The sequence below is a fragment of the Monomorium pharaonis genome, chromosome 4, assembly GCF_013373865.1.
Source record: "Monomorium pharaonis isolate MP-MQ-018 chromosome 4, ASM1337386v2, whole genome shotgun sequence".
In the NCBI taxonomy this organism is placed as follows: domain Eukaryota; kingdom Metazoa; phylum Arthropoda; class Insecta; order Hymenoptera; family Formicidae; genus Monomorium; species Monomorium pharaonis.
The window spans coordinates 953,613-978,601 of NC_050470.1; the positions used below are offsets into that span (position 1 = coordinate 953,613).

Genomic DNA, 24,989 nt, shown 5'->3' on the forward strand with positions numbered 1-24,989 from the left:
AGGTGCAACAAAATATTTGATTGCTGTTAAAAAATGCCTCAACTAAACAGCTTTTGCTGAAAGCACTAAATTCTTTTTCTGTTACAATGCAGTTAATGTCCCGCGTTATTTATTTATTTTTTTTTTTTTTTATTCGAAATGTGACAATTTTCTTGCAACTTATCTCAAGTGACGAAACGAATCCAACACGATAATCTAACGATGAAATGCCTTTCAATATTAGCTCGCGATGCATTTTCAGTGCTGCTAGAGTAATGCATTGTCTAATTAATGTCTCAATCGATCGATACGCCCATTGAAACCACCGGCGTTATCTTCGCCGGGACACTCTTGCTGACAAATAAACTATGATACACAAGCTACTCGGCGAACTAACAATCTCATGTTTCGTATCGCTTGCGAGGAAAAACAAGCCGCTATTATTCGTCACGATGCATTCATTGCACCCTCGCACGAGACGACGTGGTAGCACCTGTCATTTATTGGTTTTTCACTTCCTGGCTGCACGGCGACATTTTCGCTGAGGAAATAATCGCGATCCACAGTTGCGGCCGTCTTCCGTTTAAGGGAAAACGTCACTTTTATTATGGCATTGAGCCATTTTCTCACTTACTCGAGAAAGGGTGCCACACTATGTAAAGTATCTATTTCACGCGCCGAACGTTCGTCCCATTGGCGATCGCGATGTATGAAGTGCACTTGTCGGAAATGGTGCGACGATAAGTGATGTATTGAATAAATTAAATTTAAAAGAAAAGACTCGTAGAGAAAATGGCCCGGAGAGTGAGAGACTATTACAAATAGATATATAACGATTGCGGGTACTTTTAATAAAAAAGTTTTCCGCGTAATTAGTCGCATCTGGGACAGTAATTATACGTACAAATTGTTTTTCCTACGTTATCAGTCGAAACCTAACAATAATTTCCGAGGTAAATTAAAAGAGATGATATTACGATTGGATTTCACGATAATCCTTCGAAATATGGCGAATGCATTAACTAAATGGGAATTTCTTAAATTTTTTTGCATTATCTCGCGTAACGTTCCTGCCCACATTGCGATTCTATTTTCTGATAAATACGTTTTGCACGTCACATTTATACAGGACCCCGACAAGAGCACGCAGCTTCATCTGGGCATTAACCACTGTGGAATCCTGACGTTCCAAGACTCACGGAAGATACAGCATTTCCGCTGGTCGGAAGTTCAGAAGATCAATTTCGAAGGGAAGATGTTTATCGTGCATGTGACGATAAGCGAGGTAAACACATTGATTAGATACTATGATCGGACGAAAAGAATAGACACGATATTTCACATATGATAATTAAAATTTTTCAAGTTTTCCAAGAACACTACGTTACGTAAAAGTATTTCGTAACATTGCACGATTTAATTGCTAAAATTAAGAGGTATTATAACATTATATGGAAGATACAATCGGGAATATTATCTAGTGAAACGTGGCTTTATTATCCTATTAGCCTAGATGTATCATGCGATGCGTTGCATGAGCTTCCAAACGTAAACGAAGATCCTTAAAACTGTTCGATTGTAACGTCCGTCGAATTTGTAGTGTTCGTTCAATTCTGAATGTTAAACGCACGACCAGCCCTTTTGTCGCGTTAGATTTTTGTCGGAATTATTAAAAACCGCGTTTCTCATATCACTTTTACGCAAGACAAGGTTCAGAGTTTCAAGCCCTTGAAAGAAAAAGCCCTTCGTCTTATCTCAGCTTCTAATTTGTAATTACAAACGCTGTACCCTACTATGTTACGATAACCGCACGTAAGAATGCGCGCTCTCGTCCGTGCATGACCCGCTCGCGTGCAGCGTATGTGCGTGCGGTATGTGCATGTGACGTCAGACACTACGTGATTGTAAGTTAAGTAATCCTATTATTTCTCTCTGCTCTCTGCTGGACTCGCGCAGGACGTGAGGACGAAGGTGAGTTAGAGAGCGATTTTAATCGCTGAATTCTTAATACAAGGTTTAATTATCACGAGTACAACGTAGGAAAATCGGAAGCTAACATGTCGAAGGGGAAAAAACTCAAACATTTTCTGTGCATGTTTATATGATTATATCCGGTATTTTATCAAAATATCGGAATAATACAGATGCTTTTAGGAGATGCGTATCTCGTGACTTACGTCGCCTTGCGAATAATAAATCTTTCTTATCTCACGAACATCCCCTCCGTTGCCTTCGTATTCTTTCTCGGTGCTCATAAAACCACGAATAAACAGCTGTCTTTGTCACTTCGAAACTGTACATTTTGCAGGATATTCATTTCACTTTCAAATTTGAAGTTCCGGCGACGAAACGTAACGAATCGCGTTCTCTAAACCGATAATATTCATACACTTCATTTTGCAATCGCACAAACGCGACGTGATATTGCAATATTCTCGAATGAGTGGTTATTATGTAGTCGTTTGAGAATATTAAAATATCGCTTATCGGAGCAATTTAAAGTTCGCTTATTTTTATCATTTTTTTTTTCGCTTATTCGTTTTGCCCAGAGAGCAAAAATGATCTTTGTTGGCTTTTATTTTGCGGAAACGCGGACATTTGCTGACATAATGCGTATAATAATGACACCAAGGTAGGATATTTCTCGAGCGTCTTCGTATATTTGCAATTTTCAGAAAAAGCATCTCGTCGGGTTCAAATGTCCCACGGCAACAAACTGTCGTCACGTGTGGAGGTGCGCCATCGAGCAGATGCTGTTTTTTACGTGAGTACCTTTTCACTCGTGTTTCCCCTAAAAGCACGTATGAGATTTACCGTGTTTTACACCGCATGGCGTTTCCGCTGCTTACGAAGAAGCTTCCATCCGTGTTTTCATCCATGCTCCGCTACGTTGATTCCTGTACACTGATGACTCAAATGCGCGCAAAGAATGCTTACATTAAAAAAAAATTATTATAGTGAAAAGAAGTAATTAAAATTAAAAAAAAATAATTCGTGAAACTAGATCGATATGTGAACGAGAAAAAAATGAGTTTTATTCGGTCAAAGCGAATATCAATGCCTCCCTAATAATATTTTTTACTTTTAGATCATCGTGTGATTTTATATACATTTTCCAATTCTCGATTAAATAATCGGCATGCAGTTTATGGAACTGGAAAATTTACGCAGATATAGATTCACGCAGAAAATATTATATGTATTGCCTTACGGGATCTGCAAAATCCGCTTTGACCGAATAAGACGCATTTTTTTTATTTAAAATTTAAAATTTAAAACGTTTTCTATTTTATAATTTTATCTCTGAATCTTCCGAGGTTTCTTGTGCGATAACGCTGGTTATGATATCGTTGTGCGAAATTACAGAGTTGCGTATTTATTTGATAAATACGAAACGGCTAGTCTCTAGACCGATCACTCGCAGACCTTTAGTTCCCCGTGGTAGATAGAAACTTGGGCGAAGAAATTTGCAAAGTATCTTCCAGTGCGGTTTTGCATTTTGCCCGCGTTGTACGTGCGGCTTTTCCGAAATTTCCGAGATAAGTAATTGAACGAGGACCGTAAAAGTGGCTCCGGCGTTGCTGTAAAAGATGCATCCCCGGAAATATCGCTGGCACTTACACACACAGTTTATGTATGTTACTATCGCGCGGTCAAATTTAATGTTTCTACCGTGAGCATTGATGGACCCCCGAACGAATGCTCGTGCTTGTAGAAGGTTGTTTTGATGACGAGCGTATCGTCTCAATACATACGCGGTATATTTATATACAGTGAGGCAATTGAAATTTTATGAGTGTCACTTAAACTGAGACACTAAAAATGCACATCTCTGATGTACAGTCACGTGGCTCCGCAATTGTCCGAGATCAAAGTTGCTTTGGACACTTTGTCGTTATTCGCAAATATCATTCTATATCGTTTCAATCAACTTTGATTATAGTGCAACGTATTATTTTCGAACAAAAGACAACGCGATCTGGAATTAAGGCATCTGTGACATTATTTGTGAATTATTTAATACGTGAAAAATTTAAAACTTAAATTAATTAAATTTCTCCTAGTAGAAACCCGACACACACCTTGAAATTTTCTTACGAGAACGGAATTGTTAGATTTGCCTAATATATTCCTCTTTACGTGAAATTCCGTCGAAAGATGAAGATTTGTAAGTTTTCGTGATTACAATAAAAACAGAAGAGCAAAGGTTATTGGAGGGCCGCACGCGATCTTGACATTGGTCGAATTTACTCGTAAATTAAAATACACTTATCCGAGCATCTCAAGTGCACAGTAGAGAAATAGTAAACAAGTTAAAATTGCCAATGAATGGCAGTTGTCTTGTCGCGGTAATTTGGCCATCATCCAGATAATTAAAGTACAGCTGCAACTTTGACGCCTGCCACAAGACGGAGAATACGCGACGGAAAATCAATCTGTGTTGTTTCAGCTTTAATTGTTAACTTTTTCGCCAAGAAAAATACATTGACGATAAATACAGAGAACTGTAACAATCTATAACGAATAGATTGAGAAACGTTCTCGTATCGTTCAAACCACCGTGTCTGGAACCAAACGCGAAAAACGGTTAGAGGAGATCAATTAGACGGAGATATTACCCAAGGGAGAATCGAATTCCTGCGGGTTACCGAAATTCGGTGAGTTAGCCCGCAGCGGCGAACGCGGCGACTTCGATCGCGGGACTAGCTTAATTCCGTTCGGCAAATTTATGCGAGCATAAATCTTTCGCGCTCGGTTGGATTTCCGGCGCGAGCGAAGGCCTACTCTCGATCTTTTCGCCGCGTCTATTCGCGCGGTGCCGCCGGCATGAATGAAACGAGCGGATTAATTGCGTCTGGCGACGTTCTTTTCGCACGGGCTCAGAAGATAGACGCATTCAGAAGCGTTTAATCGCGGTGACGGTTGATCTCGAATATTTAAATATAATTATTGGTTGTCGATTATACGACATGGAACACAGTGCTCTCTGAATCTCATAGGGTGAAAACTTGAGCTTGTGCAATTATTCGAGTGCTTTACTTTGCACTCTAGGAAAGTCAAAATTCATTTCTGTAGGACCGCATAGGACTCCTGTAGGAGTGACTTATCATTTTTATTTAGAGCGGTAAATCGCACTTGAATAAGTGTGCACAAGTTCACCTTTCACTCTACGGGATTTAGAGGGTAGCATTACGAGTAATTTTTAACGACCTGACTGTGCGCAGCTTACCGAGGGCGTCGGACGCGCCGGTGGTGAGTGGTGGCTCTATCTTCTCGTGGGGATACAAATTTAAATATACCGGAAGAACGGAGAGGGAAGTTTTGGAGGAGGCAGGACCACTCCGGAAGGAGGAGCCGCCGATACAACGCTGTCAGTCGACGTGCTTGAGAAGAAAAGCCAGCAGCGTACCGGCAACTCCTAGCACGCCGAGCCAGGACCTCGTCGAAATAAGTGAGTCATATTTTCCTCATTATCCCGTTAATTTGCATACGATACTAGTTACATATCAAGAATATTAATATTAAAAAAAATGTTTTGATAGTGGTAGGCAGTATGAAGTTTTTGCTGGCATAGTTTATTTTTCTTAAATATAATAAATTTGATAAAGTAAGATTTTGATAGATACGACATGTATATCGGAGTTACCCTAATTGAAATGCGATCTTGATGCATGAGCTGTACGAAGTCTTCGTTCCCTCGTGTTTCAGGATATTCTAGCTTACCACGTAGCTGTCATAGCGCGGGCCTAGACGGCAGCGGGATGCTGGACGGTGCGGGAGTTCCCCTCAGTTCGCCCTACTGCCCAGACAATACCTTGCCCCTTCTGGAGACTGTATCCGAGGACCAAGAGATTCACGCCAGGAGAAACAACGGTTAGTTTACAGCCGTGATAACGGTTACCTTTTCTCGTTTTTTCTTCCTGTTTCTCTCTCTCTCTCTCTCTCTCTCTCTCTCTCTCTCTCTCTCTCTCTCTCTCTCTCTTTCTCTTTTTCTCCCGTCCGAATTGGATTCCCTAATCTCGTTCAACTTTTCGGTCCACTCGAGTCCATCGCCGCGACGCATGTGTACACGACAATAAAAACAGCCATATTAACCTGTCGAAAGCTTGTTTGAGGCTTGCATTGAAATTCTACGAAGGAGAAACGTATTTCTAGTCAGGCATTATAAACGATCAAATCAATAGCTGTTAAGGTGTAATAGTATGATAATATATTTAGTGTCTCTGATAGTGCATGATGAAGCGTATAACACGCGGAATTTTACTCTTCTCAGAAAGCGAGATAATCAATAATCTCTATCCGATTCGAAATTAAGTACTCTTATACCTGAGAGAGACGATCACAAAATTTGAAAATTAACGCATTCGTTTATTATTTATTGTTACAAAGGCAAGAATTTTAAATTAAAAAAAAAATTAAAATAAATTGAACCGCCGCTCGCTAAATCTCGAAGAGAGTAAACGTCACTCGTGCATCGATGGCGTTCGTTGTGCAACCGAGAAAAGGCGTCCCTTTTTTTTTTACGGGACCGCCATCGCCACCGCCGCCGCCGCTGCCACCGCCGTCGCCGTTGCCGCCGCCGTCGCTTCTTTGGCTTTTTAGAACCTTCGGTTGATTTGTTTTCTCCTTTTCTTTCTGTTCTTTTAGCCGTAGACGAAAATGATACGCATGCGAGTGCCACCCACACGTCTACTACTACCATCACCACCACCACTACCACCACCACCACCTCCAACACCATCACCACAAACCGTGCGAAAGCCAAACTGAAATTTCCCAAGAGCACGCTGAACCGACCGTTGTACAGTCAGAAAATAGTGATAGGCTCGGAGGAGCTGGCAGGCCACGACGTCGAGCACGTCGTGCGGCAGCGCATTAACGCCCTGACTAACGAGCGTTGCCCGATGGTGGTGCGGTCGACCGCCCTAATAATCAAGAGCTCGAAGGCGCCGGCGAGCGCATCCAACGGACGCATCCCTGTCAGAAGCGTGCACATCGATACCGAGCGTGATGGTAAAACGCGGGTAGAGGTAAGCGAGATCGACGGCGAGGTAGGCCGCGGATCTACAACGACGAAGACTGCCAACGGTTGCGCGACTCTGGCCGCGAGGCCGGAACTCTCGAATGGATTCGATCGTTCGGGACGACGGGAGGCAGCAGGTAAGCATCGCGAACACTCCAGGACGATGAAAAAGATGTTCCGTTTTCTCTACCTTCTGTCTCTACCTTCTGTCTGTTACGTATTATATATATTTTACCTCGCCTCTCCTGTGTTCTTCCCGCGTGTACGTCGTTGTCGTTGGACTCTGCTTTGTTATCTTGCGCCTTCCTTTATGTTACGCTTCGACTATTGCGGTCTGCATGGGCTTGCGCCTGTTAACATACATACAAACCGACACATCCGACACCTTACCCTCGAAGGACCGCGCGAACTATTTCGACCATCGTACTTTGGCCGATTGGCTATTGAACAAGAGTAGCTTTTCAAAGTTGTCTCGAACATATAGGAACCACTGAAATATTCCCGTCACGCAACCAAGTCCCGAGTACGATGGTCCAATTGGTAAAATAACGATCGCAATTATGAGAGTGTACGATGATTAGGGAAGTGCACGCGTGAGACAGTTTCCTGTCGATCTCCTCTTCAAGGTTGGCGGTTTCGTGGAAATCGATGATTCTACGTTGACCTAATTCTCACCCGAATGAGCCATTATAAAATCTTGTTATGTCATTTATTTAATAAAATTACAATTTGAATGAAATTAAACGTGAAATCCTTTAGAAGTTTTTTTTTTCAAATTTTTTTAAACACTTTATCGTACTTTCTAACATTTTATTTTATTTCGATCAATCAGGTGAGTTGATTATAAAAATGAATCATGCAAGTAATGTCTTCTGTAGTTATAAAAGCTATCCTTTCTCGATAATAATACGATCTATTATATATTTACTGAGATTGCACGTTTTGTTAGAGAAGATATTTAAGAGCATTATTTGATCCTTATCATCTTCTGAATTTAATTTCACAATATAAATCTTGATATAAATTCATTTCTCTATTATCTGTATACAGTTGAATTAATTTAACGTACAATTGCTGCTATTTCGTTTATATCGTTTTTACGTCATACCTTTTAATCTTTATAGTTTTTAAAAGTTAGAAAAGCAAAGGATACATTTTCTCGATTATAGACAAACAGAAGTGAGTTGTTGAAATAAAAGAGTCAATTTCAGTTGACTTTACAATGTCATAAAAAAATTCCGCTAGTTCCACGAACGCGATCCTCAAACCTCGCGGAGTGAAATCGTCAGAACTTCGGCACCTGTAACGTCTCTTACGAGTCGCACGTTAACGTAACTAGCATCGATCGCGTCCTTTCTGTTTCAGTCGGTCAGCACGAGGGCGAGGCGAATGATTATTACTTCAGGGACTCCTTCGATCACTCCTCGTCGGAGAGCCAGCTGTTGGATGCGTCCGGCAAGCCGCACAGTCGCTCGGTCACGCCGATACCGAAGATGCAAAAGCTGCAAAACTCCAAGCTCTGCCTCCAGCAGAAGCATCATCAGGGCGTCCGTCGCGCGGCGAGCGGCAAACTCAGACGCAGGAGTCTGCATGTGGTCAGGATCTTTATACCGGCATTCATGCTGACGATTACGGTGCTGTTCATCGTGACGGTGTTGGTGTTCGAGACGGACACGACGCTGTTCAACAGTCTGCGCAAGACACCGGAAATGGTGGCCTTAAGGAGCCAATATTACGTTCCGATCAAGGAGTTCCTGCGGACCAAGCTCGGCCTATTCTGATGCGACAAGATGACCGGGCCGAGGTCGTCCTACGTCGTCGCGTAACTCGCTCTCCCTTCAGTGCCAAGTTGCCAGGACGGACTCGTGACTGAAAGAATTTACGGCCCACAAGTCGCGGAGAAAAGAGCGTGCGTCTCTTTTCTCTATCTCTCTCGTCCTTATCTCCCCCTTCCCTTGCCGTTGCGCGCCGTCACGTCGCAACTTGGTCGCACGAGCGTGAGTGCTTCGGACCGAGAAGATGGAGTGCTACCGGAAGCAGAAGAAAAGAAGGCTGGAAAGAAGAGGAGAGACGAGAAACGGTCACATTGAAGGGATCAACCGAGGTCGGAATCTCGCGCGACTTACCCGCGAGGAACGCGTTTTAATTCAATTTGATTGACGGAAAATCAGAATTCTGTACAAAAGAAGAAACTGTACAAAGGTTGTATTTAATCGGGATTTGAGCGAGATGTATGTATAAAATTGTGTTTATGTGTTCTACTTGATCCGCAAATAATCTTAAATCGCCTATTATTTTTACGACGAGCGTTTTATAACCATGCTTTTTATTTCATCAAGTTTCTCTGATTTCTCATTAGTTGATTCGCTTACGAGTCTGATTCGCCAGCTACTTTAACAGGATGTAAAACCATATATTTATCTTACAGATAATATTATGTTCCGAGCAATTATGAAACAATTTGCTTTTGCGATAATACATCGCAGTATATACTTGTTTAATAACAATGATTATTGAATACATTTAAATTTTAATACTTCTGTATATAACCGCAATGATCAAAATATCTTTTGGTCATCGTCAAATAAATTATTCATCGTAAAATATCTTAAAATTGCATGAAATTATAGCCGAATCTTGCGCGTTGAGTGCATTACAATATTTTATTCTTAACGTTACATTTGAAGAAAAAAATATTACAAATTTTGACTACAAGAAAAGCTCGATTTTTTTCGGTGGAGGTGATACTTTCCGAACTCAGACAAACGTTATGTATACGTAGTGCGATATTGGTTATCGAATGGCCTATCATGTTACTATGAAAAGATCGAGGATAGGAGTGCTCTTTCTCCAGATTTTCGCAAAACTCCCCCGTGTCATGGATAATAAGAGAAAACGCGCAAAAACGCAACGCTATACGTGCGTGCCAGTATAATAGACAAAGTAAAGATATTTTGACAATGTGAAGAGGTGAAAGAAAGAGCATACATACACATCTACACACACACGCACGCGCACACACACACACACACACACACACACACACACAACAAACAAGCGAATGTGTAATATATTATATATACAAGTCACCGTGACGAGGCGATGCTACTTATAGGGACTTTAGATTATTTTGAAATCGTCAACGAAAAGCAATCGTTTGTAGATAATTGTAGGCTATATACGTGCAGCTCTAGTACGGAAATGGTGGAGGATATTGTGTGGCAACGTTAAATTGATGAGGTTTCCCTCTAATTTCGATTCGCTGTCGGATTCCTTTCTTATTCGGATGTGCGCGAGCATAGGTGCGCTTGATGTGCGTAATCACTTTGTCTCCATCATCTTATCTACTCTTTATCGCGAGAGTATAACATCCTTTATCGCAGCGTGCAAATTCTTGATATACATCTTAAGGACATGTTTCATACGAAAATGAGATGTCAAAAGTGAGTGTCAGGACCTGCGAATATATCGCGTTTGATAAAGTTGGAATTTTTAGAGAATTTACCTTTCAATCCTCACGTAATCTTTACGTAAAAGAAAGATCAAACCAGAGATCATAAGTTTATATGCTTTAGAAGCTTTAGTATCTGCTTTATATTTTTTATTTAAAAATGTAACTTTTAAATGTTTATTGACTGATACAGTAATTCTAGGTACAACTAAATCGAAAAAGAATGGAACAGAATTATAAAGCACATTAATTTTCAATTTTACAGATAAAAATTGTACAAGTAAATTCTAAAAAAATTATTTATCTCTTTTTGTGAGATTGTAGCACATAATTTTCGAAATCTTAGTTACATTAAAGTGCAGTTTGTATATTTGTTTGAATATCTTTGTTTATACGAGTAGGTCCTGATGTATCTTAAATTTTAGAAGACTAAATGTCCGCTCCAGGATTTTACTACCAAAAGCGGCAAAATTGTTCTATTAATAGCAAAAGTTTCCGAAGAAAATGGTCGATGATTCTTTCGACTCTCCGTTAAATCATAAAATTGTACAGTTGACATTTGTTCTCGAGACGAAAGGCTTCTAACTCTCGAGTGGACACGCAGCCTCACTGTCAGCCATTTTTCCTAAAAGTGCCTACGCTGTCTTACACCCTTTCGTGTCATTCGATTCGTTCGAAATCCGCCCTAAGCTGAACGAAAATGGGGTGGCGCGAGGAAAAAAGTGAAACGGAAACTAAGTAAATTAATGAATCTCATGCCGATTTTCGCGTCGAAGCATGGCGGCGTTCTTCTCTCCGCGGGATCTGTTCATATCTCGTGCCGTCGACGTAGATTCACGAAAATTGAGATCGATTCTAAAAGACGGATTTATCAGCTCCGAGGTGTTCAGACAAATACAAAGAGAGAAATATCGTCGAGAGTACAAACGGCTCTAGAACATTAGAGTGGTAACTGTGCGAGAGACGTAGCCTGAGACGTATCGCTGTTAATAACGGAGGTTTCGCGAGATTTCGGGCTTTCCCAGGTGAGCGATAAACCAAACCTCCCTTCTAGTCTATTATTAGCGTTGTCAGGGAAAACGCGCGTTTCGAACTGGCATGCGGAACCTCACTTCCGTGGCTTACTAATAAGCCGGCTGGGACGAGATTAGTTGAAATCAAAATTTAATTCACTTAAATTAGATAGTGTAGAGATAATGATTAATCCGTGCAGGAAGGACACGTTTTGTTTGACGACCAAACGCTTTTCGCTAGAGCAGAAGAACGCCGCAAGCGATAAGCTAATTGTATAAATAAACGGATGTCAATTGCAATATAATGTAATTCTCTAGTTATTAATTAAGGGTATCCGCTCTCGCTGGGCCAATCGATGTAAAGAAAAAAAAAGAAGAAATTAAACAACCGATAAAGCTTGGATGGAAAATTGATATACTACTTCTTAATCCAAGTCTGGATGATTCTACTCTACGAGCAATCTTTTGAGAGTGTAATTATTCGAAGGACATTAATTCCCTTGCCATGTTTTTTTTATACTCCTCTGAGAACATAATTCATACAGCTGAATTAATACTAAAATTTAAGACTGTATAATATCTGAGAGTTTATACTTGACGGAGATACTTTTAATTTTAAAAACCCTTTAAGAAGCGTGTATTAAAATGAAACTGAGATCCCGCTTGCAATTATCGCGAATCTCGATTATTTAGAATTGCGCTTCAGAGAGTAAAATTTTTAAGTAGACACTCGGTCTAAATTCCGAAGAGCAGGACAATTGTTTGACGCAAGGGATGAAATGGACTGATATTGCGAGTTTAAGATCACCGGGATGCATGGCACAGCCTCTGCCCGATACACTTTACAGAACTTCCCCGGTATGTAAGAATTAAGTTATCATAGACGATACGCAGCTGTATGTACATAAAAAGGAGGAAGGTTCATTATAATGTAGATATTGTTAAAGAACAAGTTGGTGGATTATATCTTTGCGCAACGATTGAAGGCAGGCAATATACAAGATGTGTCCAAAAGATAGAAGGTAACATGTGTTTTCAATAATTTAGATCTAATTAATAACGTAATTATTGGTGACACATTTGGTACCAGACACATTATAATTAATAATAATAACTTAGCTCTCTTTAATTTGGGGAATCGCTCAGCGAAAATTTCATTCATATCAGAATAGTTAATAGATCGTAGACGGTCTTTTGCGTTGAATTTTTAGTAAACAGGGAGAAAGGGGTCGAGGTTCTTTTGAGAATATGTAATCCTGTTATATGTGCAATATTTTAAAAACGTATAATGTAATTGCGCATACATGAAAGTTCAAAGTATCAAAATTTAAAATATACCCCCTTTATGATATTCGTATTACCGATAAGATTTTTTGTATTATCAGTTGACATTATTACAGGCTACGTTTTACTCTTATTGTAAATTGATTATGGTTTAACCCTTTCAAATCTGGATTTTTTTTAGAAAACGGACATATATTGTCTAGTTTTATTTTTCAAGGTTTGGGATATTGCTGAATAAAAAAAAAAACGAATTAAAATATCAAAATTGGAAAAATAAAATGTTGAATTATAATAAATTTGTTTATTATCACATTTTTTACTTAAAATTTTGACAATTATCTTTAAAGCAAGCTTTAGTTGAATTACTTAATATTTATCAAAGATATGATATATATACTATATGAAGATCTGAATATATATAATATATGAAGATCTGAAAGGGTTAACGCATTATACGTGTATGAAATTGCAAACGACAGTAATTTTCATTTAAGATTGCGTATGTCGTTTGTTAACGAGAATATCTCGGACAACACAAAGTCTGAAATTTAATCATAAGACGTCTTATGACCTAATGTTAGATTTTGTGTTGTATTTGGGTCTTGTTCTTCGCGTGACTGTAAAATTCCAAATTTCTCGTTAAGCCGTAAAATTTGTAATACTTTCTGACGCGCAATCGGTGACCGTACTCGATGCTGAACACGGCTATACGTCAATTGTAACTATAATTACTTGATATCGCTGCCGAAATATGCGGATCTTCATGTAAATGTATGTACTACATCTAGCCTACTGCGTTACTTTTAATAGTCGAGGTTCTCGGGATTAATTCGTTAGATACATATTTATTTGACTAACGGGTAAGTAACTTATTCGCTGTAGCTGCTACGTGAAGTGAAGTGAATCTTTGTACGGACGCGCCTGCAGGAATAATTTAACAAAGGGGCTAAATACCACGTTGTGTACAAATGTGACGATGGGTATTGGTTGTAAATGCAATGTTAATTAAAAAAAAAAAACGGCCGACGCGACGACGAGAATGAAGCTCTGCGCTAATCAAAACGAAATAACGATGATAATCTTTCTACAATCTCCATTCGTATGTACACTTTTTGTACGCTTGCAAATTGTAGCGGACAGTTGTAGTCGTATGAAGGGTGCGTTTTTTTTCCTGGTCTGTTAGTTCTTGAAATTTTGTATCGCATGCATGAATAAACAAAACCATTTCATTGCAAACCCATGCAATGTGTATTTTTATGGTCTTCATTCAGCAAGAAATTTATTCAAGAAAAATCGAACGGATTTCTGCATTCGGATTTTCGATTTCTTTGTAAAGATAAAACACGAACATATATACATTATTTGAATATAAATATTAATATAGCTTGTTGAAAAATATGAGTACAACATAACATTAAGAGAGATACGAAAGTTGACAGCGGAATAATCTAATCGGCGAAGGCGATAACAAAAAATCGCCGCAACTTAACGTTACTTAGTCACACGTGCGTGGTTTAAAAGCGAAGATATCATTTCGTCAATACATCACCACGAATGAGACCACATAACGCGTGGATATAATCGTGATTCATCGTGCCATGTCGTTTTTAACAGCCGCGGCCGGTCGTTGATTTTCTCGTCGCTCGTGCTGCCGGGCACGCACGCCTCGGATAGACAACGCCGATTCTTCGACAGAGTTGCGTGCGATTATTTAAGTCAACGACAGAACCTCTAACTGAGATGTCTTAAAATCTCACAGCGACGGAAAGTCGTAATCGCCGCGGAGATCAGAAGACTCGCGAAACTGGGACGAGTTCATCCGTGGAAAGTGACTTAACGGCGGCCTTGGATTAAACGCAACTCGATGATCTCATGGAGAAGGCGATACGTAGGCTACACACCTGTCCGTGAAAGGAGAGTACCACCTGCTATTGATGTTTTGCCTAGGACCTAACATCGGCGGGGTCGTTATCGCGGTACACGCATACACAAGCATCAATAGGTACCCGGTTTTTAGCTTTCACGCCGAGACGTATGTCGATTTTCCCTTTTCATTATCTCAGAATGGCAAAATTGGCATGCAACGCGATTCATTACTTGGTAAATATAAGTCTCATATCTCCCACGACTTAATCCGACGCGCGTTAGCGCGCGTTCCTTCGTTCTCTCGGAAGCCGAATTGATCCGCAAGATAAAAGAAGAAATAAAAGCGGAGAGAGAATGAGACGCGGTCAATTGTTCGGGTCAGCTGGCGTTGTAATTAATAAAGTTACAAAAAATGAAGCCCATATAATACAGCGAAAAACCACTCGTCGCTTCTAAAATTATAACGCGGACGACAGGCGGATAACGCGCGAGGCCTGTGGAATCCAGATCCCTCGGACACACGGCGCGGCGCGTCGCGCCTCTTACAAAGGCAGCGTGCGTCCCCGGGTACCGGTGCCCCGTCGTGACTCACCGTGGTCGTCGTTCAGTCCGCGACGGACCACGAAGCCGTCGACATCGGTCGTGTGGTTGCGTGTGCGCGTGCGTACGCGTCTTCCGGTCCCACCTGGGATTTAAATACGGAGAGCTGGCGGTGTGCGGTCGACGGATCATCCTCCGGAGTGTCACGTGCGTCATTTGTGTCAGCGACATGACTAGGAGCAGTTAATACTCGCGTTCACGTGATACTCTACCCGGCGACGACTCCTTTCAATTTCAACGACATGGTAATTGCAGCTATTTAATTAAACAATACCATTAATCTAAGTTTTCCAAGTCAAAATTAATTGTAGGACTGTTACTTTTGGCAACTTCGAAACTTTAAATTCTTTCGCAGCTTTGAATATTCCAAGTTGTCAAAAGTAACCGTCCTAGAATTAGTTTCAAAGAGAGACCGCATTAAATGAGTGATATAAATTGCACTATTTTTGTTAAAAAGCATAATTTTGATGTTTCAAGTGTTTTATTTACTTATCAATAACCCACACAGTAAAATACATCACAAAGATATCTTGAAAATATCTATATGTCAGAATATCACTGTAAAGGTGTCTTAGGAATGTTTCTAAAATGTCTGCAAAATGCTAAAAGGTCATATAATAATTTTATCTCGAGTGTGACATTTATTTTTTATGTTTAATTTTATATTTAATTCTTATATTTAAGATAGCCTGAAATTTACCTTAAGATATGTTGTATGAATTTGTCTTATTAGTTATATATCTTAAAATATATCTCCAAATAAACATGAAGCAAACTTAAATAACATAAAAAGTTCAACTGTAATATCGATCTAATATTACATGCAAATATTCCAAAGATATCTTTTTACAGACAATACGTGACATCGAGTAATAATGTCCTGGAAAATTCTATGAATATCTGACAGTAAGATATTTTAAAATTGATTAAAAATTGTAAGTACAAAGATGTTTGATTATATCTGAGATATATTTTGCTGTATGGGGGACTATACTATAAAATAAATATAGATGTCAAAAATGTTTACAATCGTCTAATTGTTGTAGTACAAGAGTAGAAATAAAATTTATTTTAAAAATAATGAAGAATGTTCAGGGAACGCGTGTTGTCTTATATCGCTCTGTAAAATTGCAAGATTTCCTTGGGACTCAAATATAAATATACTTTCTGTCGTACTCAGTCTGACCTCGCAGTAAACTTTAAATTCAGCCCAGATTGTATCGTGTCGCTTTGACTCTTGGATCGTGAATAATGAAGTGTCTTGTAGTTGAATGACGTCAGAAATATTTCCCCATCAAAGTTCTTACCTTCGACACAAATATTAAATCTCTTACAAGAGGAGAATTTTTTTAATGATTAACTCGAGCGCACAAGTTTTTGTGTATTTATAACACAAAGCTGGCGTACAATAGCAAGGAAGAATATGCCGAATTATAGAATAAAGAGTGAAGGCTGATGTCGTAAAGAAGGAAGAGCCAGATGTGTGAGCAATCGTGGGATTATTCGTTGGATTCCGTGATCTTCGCGTGATCTTTGCGTCGCGAGTGCGTCTCCTTGCGTCCCGCCTTTCTTTGTCTCGCGATCCGTGAACGGGAAGTGATTCATTTTCTCGTGGTTCAATGGCAAGATTGAAATGCTCTAATGTCGAACGTGATGCAGGAAACACTTTCTTGAAGCAAAGACGATTGATTATCCTCGTTAATAGAAGCGCGATCTCTTTACTGAAACGCAGCGGCGTTACGTTTCATCACTCGCGGGAAAATCGAGAAAGACGTTTACAGACGACTTTGAAATTAATTGGAAACCGATAATTATCCCATTTTACATTGAATACCATCGTGCTACACCTTGAACAAGAACTGTCGCGTAAATTGCCCTCGAGAGAAAATAGTCACGTCGATGACGTACGTGATACACTTGGATCGTCATTTCCAAGAAAACCATTAATCATCGAAACTCCTTTTTTAAAACCTCGCGCCGCATCCTAATCGCCGGATTATTTTCATAATCTTAATATTTTAATATAACATTTTAACAATTTTACCTTCCGTGAAAGATAAGTTGAAAATTCGAATCGTCCCGTATTAAATTTAAATACTTTCGACATCAGAAATTTCGACACAATGGGCTGTCACTTTTAACAACTTCGAGTATTCGAAGTTCAAAGTTAATTTCGAAGGTTCGAAAATTTAAAGTCTTGAAGTTTCAGAATTCTTCGAGACTCTAAATATTCGAAATGGTTGAAAGTATAACAGTCCTAATGCGATTCGAAGGCGTAGGTTTCGCGCGCTGTCACATGATGAAATTGTCTGATGCCGGCGACGATTGGAATTCCCGATGCAACACACGCGTTCCGATCGCTGCTGCTTAATAAATTTACAAAACAGAATTATGCGGCATTGCACCTCGCGCGCGCTTACACGCACGGTGAGTCACGTTTTCCACGACGGACTTTAACAGGTTCGTTGAACTAGTTTGCGCCTTTTTCTCTTCTTCCTCGCGCCGTCCCTCACTTTCATGCGACCGAGGTAGATCTCGACGAGAAGTTTTCGTAGGCGATCTCTATTTGGCTCGAACGGTTAAAGGAACGATTGCCGTCGCATGGCCGCCTTATGCTTATTGGACGTTGTCAACTGTGTAAGTGCTTCTCGGACTGAATGCCGTCGACAATTGCATTGACAATTGCTGAGGACTGATTGCAAGTGGAATCTACATTTTTATAAAACACTTTCAAACCGTTTAAACATCTGTATTTTTAATACGCAGCATATTCCAATAAATTCGACAGACTAAAATTTCCACGAAAAGAACATTTTTATTTTATAAAATATTAAAAAATTTTACTACATATAAACACAGATTAAAAAATCATTTTGTTGGCATAAAATTTCGACATTCCAGCAACTAGATCGAGTGTTCTGCATACTCTGATAAAAATTACTTTCAGTAATTGTGTTGTCCAGCTAAAGTTTTAAATACTTTTGGAAAACCGAAAATTGTTTCCCTGCAAAAGAAGCGATGTTTATTGGAACAGATATTTACGTAGTTAAGAATCCGGATATGCTCGTATAATACTATAACTGCAATCTCTTCCTGCAATTTTCACTAGGATGGCGATTTTCACTGCGACATCATTCGATATATTCCATTCACGAGGCAAAATTCTCTCCAATTGCAATCTAATGCCACTATCTCCTATTGTGGAAATTAGAGCAATGGTAACGGCGTAGAGCAGAGAGAAAGAAAGAGAGAAGAATCGTCATTGATGCGTGTAATGACGTGTCTTTAAAGCTCTCCCCGATAAGGTACGCGTATCGGTAACCTCCGTACCTTCTGAGAACACTTTTACAACTGTTATTATGCCCTGGGAATTTTACGGTTGTGCACATTGCGTACACCGGCCGATATAATGGCGATATCCTGTTAGGATTTGCATTTACGTTACGACTTCTGCGGCGTTCCCCATATCGTAGGGATCGATAAATATTTATTTAAAGAAGCGCAATGAGGGGAGGAGAAGATTTATCAAAGCGCGATCCCATCAGAGAATTATTTTTTATTGACACGTGGCGCAAACGAGACTCTCAATTTCTTTTCCCCCCTTTATAACGATACGCATCACAAAGTAGTCGCCCGATATAATTGGATCTATTACTTTTCAACTTGATTCAATTAGATGCGGCCCGCGCTCAATCTCTATCCTCGATCGCTCGGATCGCGGGGACGACTTCCTCGCAAAGAAGAGAGAGAGAGATAAATAGATAAATAGATAGATTAATAGATAGATAGATAGAGAGAGAGAGAGAGAGAGATCCTTATCACGAAGACGGGTTAGGCAACACGTTATCAAAGACGTACAAATATAAATTCAGCAGCATGATAACGCACGCACGTCACGCACACGTCCTTGCGTCGCGTGCTTATAATCGCGGCATTGTTAATCGTTCTGAAGGATGCAAGCGGTAACAAGGCCAGGGGGACGCGTGTTCGTCTTATTGTCCGAGCCGGTCTTAGAATTGCCAGTCTGCAATCTGTTAAAACTGTTCGCGAGACATTTGCCGTACGTTAAAAACGCCGTGAGATAATCCTTCTGAGAACATTCGTGAGTATATCATTTTCTATCAGCGGATGTCTCCACCTGCCATGAGTCACAAGATTGCTTCTGAGATTTCAAACGGCAGATCGAAAACAGATTTAAAGGGTAGCTCTTGATATCGGGATCATTCTTCGAGGAAGACATTTCATTCCTCTGCGCGCGTTCATGAGCTTTTGCATAAGCTATTCAGAGATTTTTATCGGATGAAGCTTCTACCTTCGAGACGTCTTTTATGTTTTTACAATTGTGTTGTCATGAAAGTTTTCATTAAAACTGTCATGTACTATTATTGTTTATATTTTAACTAAGTATATTATTAGATTGGCCAACAATTCCGTGTTATTATCTATAAATTAAAAACATTTTTTTTAATTAGAAAGCAATAACTTTTATAATAATTATATAAGATTTAAGAATATATTAGTCGTTGTGCTTCACTATTTTTTATTATCTTTCGGACTTCACAATTTCACATTCAAAGAACTTTCTGTTTTTCTCGGCGAAAAACTAAAGGCAATCTATCGGCAAAAAACAACGGAATTATTGACCAACTCAATTATAAGTATAAATATACCTAAACAATGATATATCTTTGTAAAATGACTTATATGATACATCCGGATGAATTTTTGACTATATACTGTTGACTGCTTATCAATGATGGAAGATTGCGTTATCGTCTCGCTGATAATAAATGATTTGGTACGAGCAAATATGCTTAATGTTGAATCGATGGAGAACGGCGATGATTATTGAGATTTTAGGTAAAATAATAGATACATCCAATACATGTTTATTTCCGCAAGAATTCCGCGCAATTTTAGTGGAAAATAAAACTGCAATTTGACATTTCTATTTAATAGACCGGTATAAAATAAGACTGTTTTCTTCGGACGATAAACTTGGCGATATGCCGTGAGAAAATTGTTTCAGCAGTATAGTTTCCAGCGAAATGTGGCAGAAAGATCGGCGACAGCAGTAGCGCGATATCTCGTTGACCGTCACCGCGCCGGCGGAACTGCGGTGAACGAACAGACAGTTTCATTGCGGCGGAAGCCGTGAAATCATGCCTCTGGCTGGCCTGGTCCGGCACGCGCGCGGGCCTCGGCATAACAAGAGGGAACGTTATGCGATCGATCGCGCGGTCAGTAGCCCCATCAGTCATAATTAGCTGACCCTATAACAGCCGCGCCGATTGAGTAGCCTGATGGCGAGATCGCCACTCGCTTCCATTGTTAACGAAATCCGTGTCTGTCGTCGAAACTACGACCGCGGAGAAGCGGAAGCTGGAAGCGTGACCATTCGTCTCGCTGGACATTGTCAGCTGAGCCATTCCCGCCGCTTTCTACGGACTCTCTGACGAAATCGCGTCCTTTTCTCTCCCCTCCCCCTTCTTCTCTTTTTCTAACTTTCCCGATTGTAGTTCAATTGCGAGGCCATCATTCGCATGTCGCATATGGGCGAGTTGCTCCGCTAGTATATACTAATTGGATTAAGATGTTAACCACGCGACATATGGTGCGATCAATAGTGACATGCCTCCTAGAGAAAGAGAGAGAGAGAGAGAGAGAAATGGGAAAGGGAAGAAAATTGTTTCACAAATTGCTTGTAGACACACATTTATTTGTATGTTTCTTAAAAATGATAGTTAACAGTACTGATACATATGAAAGACAAAATGGAAAAAGAGAACGGTTTAGTTAAAGTATTTAAAAATTGAACTAAATGTAGCTCTGAAAATAATTATTTAAGAACTTGTTAGAAAATTCAAAACTTTACAGCTATTTTTATATCTACATGTAGCAAAATTTTTAGTCGCTTTAGTAAAATCTTTCGTCAAAACGTAATCGTATTTTTTTACTTTACTAAAGAATCCTTTGTATTAATCCGTTAATTGGCTTCGGCTGACGGTGGATTATGTCAAGCGATCGTTTAAAATGCAATTAAGTGGTACACCGCTAAAACATCGCGAAAGAGAGTCTCTATGACACCTTGCTCTGTACTCGATACTCACTTGTATGTGGAATTCGTTAAAAGAGAATCGCTCGACCGGAAGTATCCATAATGCGCTGACTACGATTTCTCTCGCGTTTTTCAATGCTGTGCCACGTGCAATCGAGAATACACGTTTCACACGCCAAACTCCTTCACTCGACACCCTTTTTAGGTAGACATTTTTACGACTGATTCTTACTCAATGCGCTTGGGTTTCATAATTGTGTAATTCGTTATTGGATAAAGAAATATAATTATTTAGTCCATGAAACAGATATAGAGAAATGTGAAACAGAGAAAAAAGAAAAGAACACTGTGATATAAAATCTTTCGTTAGATATAGAAACAAAAATTCAAGGAACAAAAATTTATGTCAATATGTGTCTTTATTGGCTCTTTCTCCTGCTACAGTGACCCAATAAAAGAAATAAATGTTAGATACTTGAACGAGTATTACGGGATAAAATGTTAGAACGCGTCCCTTGCGATATAGACCAAGTCGGACTTTGACAAGTCAAGTCTGTTTAAAAATCGTTATATATAAATAATGCATTAATGCCCAAGTATCGCGTTTAATAATAAGCCGTTGCGTTAAAAGGGCATGATAAGAGCGCTGAACTGAATTCCCCGCTGAAAGAGGAGAGGAAACTGATCGATGAATCGGCGATCCGTGAAATGTCGGAGCGAATAAGCACTTCTGATATTCGCGACACAGAAATTGTAATTGGATTCGCAATGCGCGACGTCCGCCGATTTCTCGTGTGTCGCTGCGTTTGTGATTTTAATAAATTTGACGCGACGTCGACGACACGAAGTCTGCAGGAATGTTTTCGCTAATCAAAATTAATTTTTTCTCCTCAGGTGTACCATTGGCAGAGTCAAAATGTCAAAATTTCCGGGGTGGACGATATGGTCCTCCTGCCAAAGGTCAACGAGGATGCCATCATCGAGAACCTCAAAAAGAGATACATGGATGATTACATATTTGTATCCTTTTCTTGTCTAATTTAAAATTTTTGAAAATTCTCAGTTATGTAAATCAATTTTTTATCTAAAATAATAACATTAGGAAAATATGAGTAAGATTCTATTAAGTTAATTAGATATGACAAACAAGTCGTGAAATGTTCCTTATAATGCTATCAGACGTGCATTGGACCCGTGTTGGTATCGGTTAACCCTTTCAAGCAGATGCCATACTTCGGAGAGAAGGAAGTCGAAATATACCAAGGCGCGGTAAGGATGATAATAGTATTTTTCTCTTGTTGAAAAGCATAAAAAAATTTCTCGTGTATTTTAGGCACCGTATGAGAATCCACCGCACATCTATGGACTGGCGGATGAAATGTACAGAAACATGATGATCGATAATGAAAGTCATTGCGTTATTATTAGGTAAACGATCTCTCTCGTATTAAGTTAATTTTGCATGAGAAAGGATTTTACAGTTTTATTATATTAATATATTTAGAATTTTTTTCTTTAATACATCTATTGAAAAACTTGTCACGTTTCGATATTCATTTCGCAGTGGTGAGTCGGGCGCTGGAAAAACAGTCGCAGCGAAATACATAATGTCCTACGTGGCAAGGATAAGCGGCGGAGGCAAGAAAGTACAAAAAGTAAAGGACGTAATCTTGGAATCAAATCCGCTCTTGGAGGCTTTTGGCAACGCGAAGACAATGAGGAATAATAACAGCAGTAGATTTGTACGTTTCAAGTTGTGCTCAAATTAACACATTAATTTTTATTAATCTGTTCATTGTATTAGTCAACTCAATTATTTGAACAGAAATAAAGGAAATCTTTTTAAATTTTTAGGGAAAATATGTTGAGATGCAATTTGGATCGGGCGGTCAGCCCAATGGTGGCAAAATTTCGAATTTCCTTTTGGAAAAATCAAGAGTAACTTGTCATAATCCCGGCGAACGAAACTTTCACATATTTTATCAGCTGGCAACGGGCACCAATGAGGAAATGAAAAGTGAGTGAACGATCGAGAGATAAGGGTATCATTGGCAAATGAAAAAGCGATTAGAAGATATAGCTAGAAAAAAATGCAGAATGATAAAAGAGAATATAAATTTTACAGCGGAATTTGGATTGACGGACCTCGATTATTATCAATATTTGAGTTACGGTGGTAATTATAGAGTGGACGGTACAAATGATGCGCGAGATTTTCAGGAAACCTTTAAAGGTACGCAATTAAATTGCTATCTCACTGTGTGTTAAGCAATTCTTGTACAATTGTAACTAATAGTATAATGCTCCATAATTATTGTAGTATATTCTCACATCTTGTCTCTTAATTACTAATAGATCTCACTAATTTAATAATTAGGTATTGTTTTATGTCTACAGCGTTGAGTGTCATGGGAATAAAAGACGTAGAAATGATGGATATATTCAGATTGGTAGCTGGAATTCTCCATTTGGGAAATATACAGTTCGCTGAGAACGGCAATTATTCGCAGATAGCCAATAAACAATGTAAGCTACATTAATACTTAAATAAAAATATGATATAATAAAGATTAGTTATATCACTTATCGATACAAATTTATCTAGGTGTAAATCGCAAAAACGTATTTATCTTATCGCATATAACTATTACTAATCGATCGATAATAAAATAATTTTTAATATAATTTCTACACGTATCTTCACTATTATTTACATTATTGTCTAAACAATTCTTCTTCCTAATTGTGTGAATTACATTTTTAGTTCTCGAGTTTCCAGCCTATCTCTTTGGGATCTCGACAGAACAGCTGTCACACAAATTGATTTCTCGAGAATTCGAGTCGAAATGGGGAAGTCAATCTGAAAGCGTGGACGTGACGCTGAATGTGGAGCAAGCGCTTTATGCGAGAGACGCTTTGGCAAAGGACATCTACGCTAGGCTTTTTGACTACTTGGTTAAGGTGTGGCAGAGCACTTATCCCAAGTTTTAAATCCAGACAACACTCATGTCTAAAAGATGTTAACAAGAAATCTTAAAAATGTCTTTTGAACATGTCTTTTGATCTAAAAACGTCTTCAAAGTCAAATATATTTTTGATATTATTTTGACATTATATGCTGTCTGAAAAGTTCATCCAAAACTAATAATTTTTTAAATTATACAGATACACTACGTAAAAATCGCGTATCTTGCGCTAATTATATAATTATGTAATTTTTCTTGTTACGTGACAATTTCATATCGTACTAAAAGTTGATTGTAAAATGAGTATTATCAGTTTCCACAGAAAATAATTATAAATTTAATTTATTTAATCTTTTCTCAAACAAGGGAACACATTGCCTTTATTTGGTATAAGAAATACATTTAAAAGATATCTATTTTAATTAGATCAAAATAATCTTTTAACACAAAATTATTATATAATGAAAATTAAAATTAAAAGGCGATCTTTTCTTTCACTATTGTGTAATTGATGATTAATGATTTTTTTAGAGAGTCAATTCAGCTATGGAGACAAACACAGACGGATACGAGATTGGAATTTTAGACATATATGGCTTCGAGATCTTTGAGAAGAACGGCTTCGAGCAATTCTGCATAAATTTCGTGAACGAGAAATTACAACAGATTTTTATTGAGCTCACATTGAAGGCGGAGCAGGTAAGTCCTTTCGTTAATATCATTCTCTTTGCGACTCGCGTTAAATTAG

The 24,989-nt window shown here is 38.9% G+C and overlaps 2 protein-coding genes and 1 long non-coding RNA gene across 5 annotated transcripts in view; 2 read left to right on the forward strand and 1 right to left on the reverse strand.

The window, feature by feature from the left end:
* Positions 1 to 13,991, forward strand: part of LOC105838416 (FERM domain-containing protein 5) — a 33,255-nt gene extending 19,264 nt beyond the window's left edge. The window contains exons 6-12 of one of the 3 annotated variants that reach the window (XM_012683961.3): positions 1,109 to 1,264; positions 1,936 to 1,950; positions 2,655 to 2,743; positions 5,205 to 5,431; positions 5,689 to 5,853; positions 6,628 to 7,140; positions 8,369 to 13,991. In XM_012683961.3, coding sequence (XP_012539415.1) covers positions 1,109 to 1,264; positions 1,936 to 1,950; positions 2,655 to 2,743; positions 5,205 to 5,431; positions 5,689 to 5,853; positions 6,628 to 7,140; positions 8,369 to 8,784 — 1,581 coding nt within the window. In that variant the 3' untranslated portion in view covers positions 8,785 to 13,991. The remainder of the gene's footprint in view (positions 1 to 1,108; positions 1,265 to 1,935; positions 1,951 to 2,654; positions 2,744 to 5,204; positions 5,432 to 5,688; positions 5,854 to 6,627; positions 7,141 to 8,368) is intronic. The other 2 variants (XM_012683962.3, XM_012683963.3) reach the window with 2 other exon arrangements.
* Positions 13,992 to 15,204: 1,213 nt separating this feature from the next.
* LOC105838422 (unconventional myosin-Ie) overlaps positions 15,205 to 24,989 on the forward strand; it is a 30,948-nt gene continuing 21,163 nt past the window's right edge. The window contains exons 1-10 of the mRNA XM_012683969.3: positions 15,205 to 15,462; positions 22,170 to 22,295; positions 22,455 to 22,544; positions 22,609 to 22,703; positions 22,840 to 23,017; positions 23,130 to 23,292; positions 23,401 to 23,508; positions 23,673 to 23,801; positions 24,040 to 24,236; positions 24,773 to 24,940. Of these exons, the coding sequence (XP_012539423.1) occupies positions 15,460 to 15,462; positions 22,170 to 22,295; positions 22,455 to 22,544; positions 22,609 to 22,703; positions 22,840 to 23,017; positions 23,130 to 23,292; positions 23,401 to 23,508; positions 23,673 to 23,801; positions 24,040 to 24,236; positions 24,773 to 24,940 (1,257 nt within the window). The 5' untranslated portion in view covers positions 15,205 to 15,459. The remainder of the gene's footprint in view (positions 15,463 to 22,169; positions 22,296 to 22,454; positions 22,545 to 22,608; positions 22,704 to 22,839; positions 23,018 to 23,129; positions 23,293 to 23,400; positions 23,509 to 23,672; positions 23,802 to 24,039; positions 24,237 to 24,772; positions 24,941 to 24,989) is intronic.
* Positions 17,365 to 22,163, reverse strand: LOC118645033. Its single transcript, XR_004962803.1, has 2 exons — positions 18,299 to 22,163; positions 17,365 to 18,221 (listed from the first exon to the last, which is right to left on the reverse strand). It is a non-coding gene; the product is annotated as an uncharacterized LOC118645033 (long non-coding RNA).